Below are 4,598 nucleotides of genomic sequence, written 5' to 3'. Positions count from 1 at the left end.
TTTTTGTTATTAATTACAGTTAATGAGCTGCCAGAACTTTTTTTCTGTTATTTTACGGGTTTATTTCTTAGAGTGTACAAGGTGCCACCTATTCATCAAATACACACTCACACACATTCACACTCCTATGGTGCAGCATCGGGGGCAACTATTAGGAACTCCACACAGAGAGTAACACGAGGGTCGGCCCGAGGAGACTGTGTTGTTCCTCTGCGGAGAAGTGCATTTAGTCTGAGTGCCTTTTCAGTCACAGCAGCACGGGAGTGGAACTCTGTCCCTCAGAACATCAGAGACCTCACCACTTACACTCTGTTCAAAAAACATCTAAAAAGCTGGTTCGTAACACATCAGACATGTCGGCATTAATAAGAAAATGTATTTTCACTCTACCCAACCGTGCTGCAACTTGTGTCTCTATTGTATTTATGTGTAGTATCTTTTTTTATTTTTATTTTCCCTGATGTCTGTATTACATTTGTACACTGTATTTATCAACGTGTTGTAAAGAGTTTTATTCTGTTTTACTACTTTTTTATTTGTATTGTTAACTGTAATTTTCTTATTGTTGTTGTTTTATAGGGAGACAATTTTAAGATCTGTCCAGGGACAACGGATGAAAAATAGCCTTTTGGCTAATTCTGGTGCATTTACAGCGATGTTGATTAATGTACACTGTCCCTGTCAAATAAATTATTAAATAAATAAAATAAACTCGGGGTTCAGTGTCTTGCCTAAGGAAACTTTGACATGGGACTGCAGGCCCACGGATCGAACCACCAACCTTCCGATTGGCAGGCGACCGCTCCACACACCAGGGCGAAAACTAGAGTTCTACAGAGCCAGACAGAGAGTTGTTTGGTTTCACTATGAGACCGTTAGCAGCTTATGATAGTCAGCGTGTCATATAGAGAGCTCAACACAGAGAACCAGGGGTAACTCACCCATTTATTGAGTAGAATATGTTAGTGCGTTCTTGTTCAGGGCGAAAACTCTAGTTCGTGGACCGGCATCAAGCTAAACACGCTGAATGAATAAGACTGCTAATCATACTCATCATTCTATGACTTAAGCCCTGTGTATTTACACACAGCCTGTTGGAACACACGGTGCGCTCTGCTGCTCCATGTCAACATACCCGATTTAACCACAGGGTGGAGCTGTTGCTTACAGTAAGCAGTGCAAAGAGACACCCTAACCTCTCCCGGTGCTCCCGTTCAGTGGCCAGGGCAACAGCCATTGGCTTATAACTGCGGGGTGGGAGACAGCTCAGTGTGTCCATACGGCAGCTGTCATAATGCTGACATCCCCCCCCGAGTCGGGAACAGAGGTGCGCTGCTCGTGTTTTAGTGCCACCAGAATGGCCAGGAGACGGGGACAGGGGGAACAGCGAGACCAGACTGGTGCCTCCGCAGAGAGCAACAGCGCACACTGCGCATTGTCTTGTAAAGGCAGAACAGCTCCACTGAAACCCACCCAACCTGTTCCACAGCATCTGACCGACATATTATCACAGCACATTATCACTTCTTATCAAGTTAAAATATGCAACGGTAAAACCTGTAGTACAATGGAAAGAGAGCCAGGCAGAGAGTTGTTAGATTTCATTATGAGACCTTTAGCAGCTTAGCAGTTATTATGTCATTTAGAGAGCTCAACACAGAGACCCGGGGGTAACTCACCCATTTATTGAGTAGAAGATGTTAGTGTATTCTTGTTCCGTGCGATTTATTCTGGTGGGCAAAAAAAGGCACAAGACAAAGACATTTTACAACCTATTAAATAAAAATCAATCATGTACATTATTATTAGGGGTGGGAATCTCTGTGCACCTCTTGATTTGATTCCAATTCAGAAGCCAACAATTCATTTATTTTTTATGTACAGTTTCATGCGTGATTTAAAAATATATACATACAAATCTGAGTTTGTTAGATTTTGACATATACAGTATGTGTAGCGAGTTTTATTGAATTTTTTTGTCTACTGGGGTTTTTATTTTGCATTCATTCCATGCTTAAGCCTTTAAAGATCACATGCGATGCATCTAACAATCAATTTTTTCCCCCATCCCTAATTATTAATCACTGCATAAAAGCAGCATTTCATGCATGGCGACCAATGTCAAATTAGTGTGAAGAACATTATAGAATCAATTCAGAATGAAGTATGTTATTAAAAAAACCCTCATGTAACTACCTAGAGTGACCTCCCTTTAATCGACACAGGCTCCGCCCACATGACACCATGACACCAGGAAATAAGTGCTCTTTTAATAGCGTTCTAAGATGTGATCTACATAAGAAGATCCTCCAAAGATTATGAAAAATAACAAATCAACTCTGGATTAATGTTGTCTAAGTATAGATGGTTACATCTAAGTATCTATGGTATAGATGGCACACACTTGGCCAGTTACTACACTTATGCATACTTGGGAGTTACATAAATGTCAGGGTTTTTCTTGCACTAAGTTTTGTTTTTGTGCATGACATGAATATTAATCATTTATAGTATATATGTTCTTATCTGTTTCTCGAACCATCATCGTCTAGCAGCTTCTTAAAATTTAATTCCCAAATTCATTCATTCAACATCCTATGGCAAAAGGGTTCCCCCAGGCCCTCTATAAGAGGTAAACCCAGGCTCAACAGCTGACAGGTAGATTTCATATTTATACCGTATGGGTACAACCCTAGCCCCGGCTCCCTCCAGGTATTTGACGTAGGACGCAGCGATGTACGAGGAGCCACGGGCGAACTGGTCATCTGGAAGATTTTCCTGCGCCAACACACCTAGAGAGCAACAGAAGACAGAGACATTATGTAGTTTCACTATAGATGTATGCATTGAGATGTTAATGCATGGCGGAGATATCCGGACCACATGGATAAGATTGAAAAAGCAACAAAGAACATGGGGAGAAAAGGGTTTTCCACAAGGGAAATAGCCACACGGATGCACTTATGAAGAGTTAAAAGCCCTACAGGTGTGGACTTGTTCATTCTGGTGACATGCACGTCTTTCTAGATTTTTCCTTTCGGTTTCGACACCATACAACCCTGATGCCAAGAAGTTGACAAACCTTTAACCTTCATGCATCCAAGCAGATTAACATCATATGTGGAGTTCCCCAAGGCTCAACCCTCGGACCTTCAATTCTTACTTTCTTAACCCTCATGTTGTCCTCGGTTCAAATGGACCCGTTTTCCTTTATCAATGTTCTTTTTAATTCCCCAAAATAACATGATTGATTCCACCCAACGCTCTTTGGCGAGAACAAATCTCTACTTTCATTAATTTTGGGGCGTCTTATTCAATTTTATAGCATTTGAAAATTGAAGTGTTTTTGAAATAGTATTGAGTAAAAGTTGACATATTCCAGTCTGTGATTATCCATCAACATCCATTCCTTTAATTTTAGTCTAAATAATTCCTAATTTCTGCTCTTCTAACTCAAACATTAGGTATAATTTCCTATAAATGAGGTATATTGACCATAAATTCTAAAAATAACTGAAAAACTAAAGTTAATAACTTAGTGTTACGTAGTGTTGAAATGTCAAAAAAAGTGACAAACTTTGGGGGAAAAAAGCATCAAAAGTGTTGAAAAAAGGGCCAAAAACGTAAGAAAAAGTTAAAAACATTAACACAAAAGCGTCAACAAAAGTGATGATTTTTAATTTGGATGTGAGGACAACACAAGGGTTAATTTGCTTCAAAATTTCACAAAGGGATGACAGTTTCACAGGGCGTGTACGCAGGAAATAAAATGCTCTATTAGTAATTTTCCCAGTTAACAATGTGGGAAATCAAATGAAATAGAAACTGGCTTGTTATTGTGTAAATGGAGCAGATCACTAGGTCGGCTTTGAAGTTTTTATGCTCATGCTGACTATGACGTTTAATAAAGGCCTCTACATGTATTGGCTTGTTCATTCTGGTGACGCGTCTCTCTCGATTTTTCCTTTCGGTTTCAACGCCATACAAACCTGATGCCAGGAAGTTGACAAATTTTTAATTTGCTTCAAATTGTGTGGGAGGATTTGTTTGTTTTCTCTTTTGAAATTGTGTCTCTTGTGATACCGGCCACTTACATGGGGTGCCAAACTAAATGCTATGATAATGCAACTCAATGGTCATAGAGTTCTTAGTCTACTCATCGCCAAAGCAACCATGTTTAACTTCTGACCACAATGACAACAACATCCTGTCCTAGTACTAATACCACACTGTAAAAAATACTCGGTGATAAGTCAAAGTCCTGCATTGACTATGTTACATAAGTTAAAGTATGTAGGTACCATATTTTTTCCACGCATATAGATGAGGACGTCTCTGTTACATCTGACGGGACAGAGGGGCACACGCCCCCCCCCCCACACACACTTTTCCAAAATCCCTTTTGTGCCCCCCTCTTATAGTTAAGCACTATCTTCCTGTCATCATTTATTATTGTGGTCAACTTAATAATTTCCTGGATTTTGTATAACCATAGTCCCTATAAATGTACGCAGAAATGGGATTCAAATGGAAAGGTTTTCTGGTGAGGACCCCCAGACCCCCTGATTTGTGTCCGCCCCCCCACTTCTCAACCCAAA

General features: G+C 40.1%; 1 protein-coding gene across 1 annotated transcript in view; it reads right to left on the bottom strand.

The window, feature by feature from the left end:
• zgc:171566 overlaps positions 1–4,598 on the bottom strand; it is a 34,180-nt gene that overhangs the window by 11,798 nt on the left and 17,784 nt on the right. Inside the window, exons 2-3 of the mRNA XM_032514576.1 lie at positions 2,678–2,792; positions 1,680–1,730 (exon numbers count right to left, since the gene is read on the bottom strand). Coding sequence (XP_032370467.1) covers positions 1,680–1,730; positions 2,678–2,792 — 166 coding nt within the window. The remainder of the gene's footprint in view (positions 1–1,679; positions 1,731–2,677; positions 2,793–4,598) is intronic.

Source organism: Etheostoma spectabile, chromosome 4 (genome assembly GCF_008692095.1).
Source record: "Etheostoma spectabile isolate EspeVRDwgs_2016 chromosome 4, UIUC_Espe_1.0, whole genome shotgun sequence".
In the NCBI taxonomy this organism is placed as follows: domain Eukaryota; kingdom Metazoa; phylum Chordata; class Actinopteri; order Perciformes; family Percidae; genus Etheostoma; species Etheostoma spectabile.
This window is presented reverse-complemented; position numbering and strand designations above follow the sequence as displayed.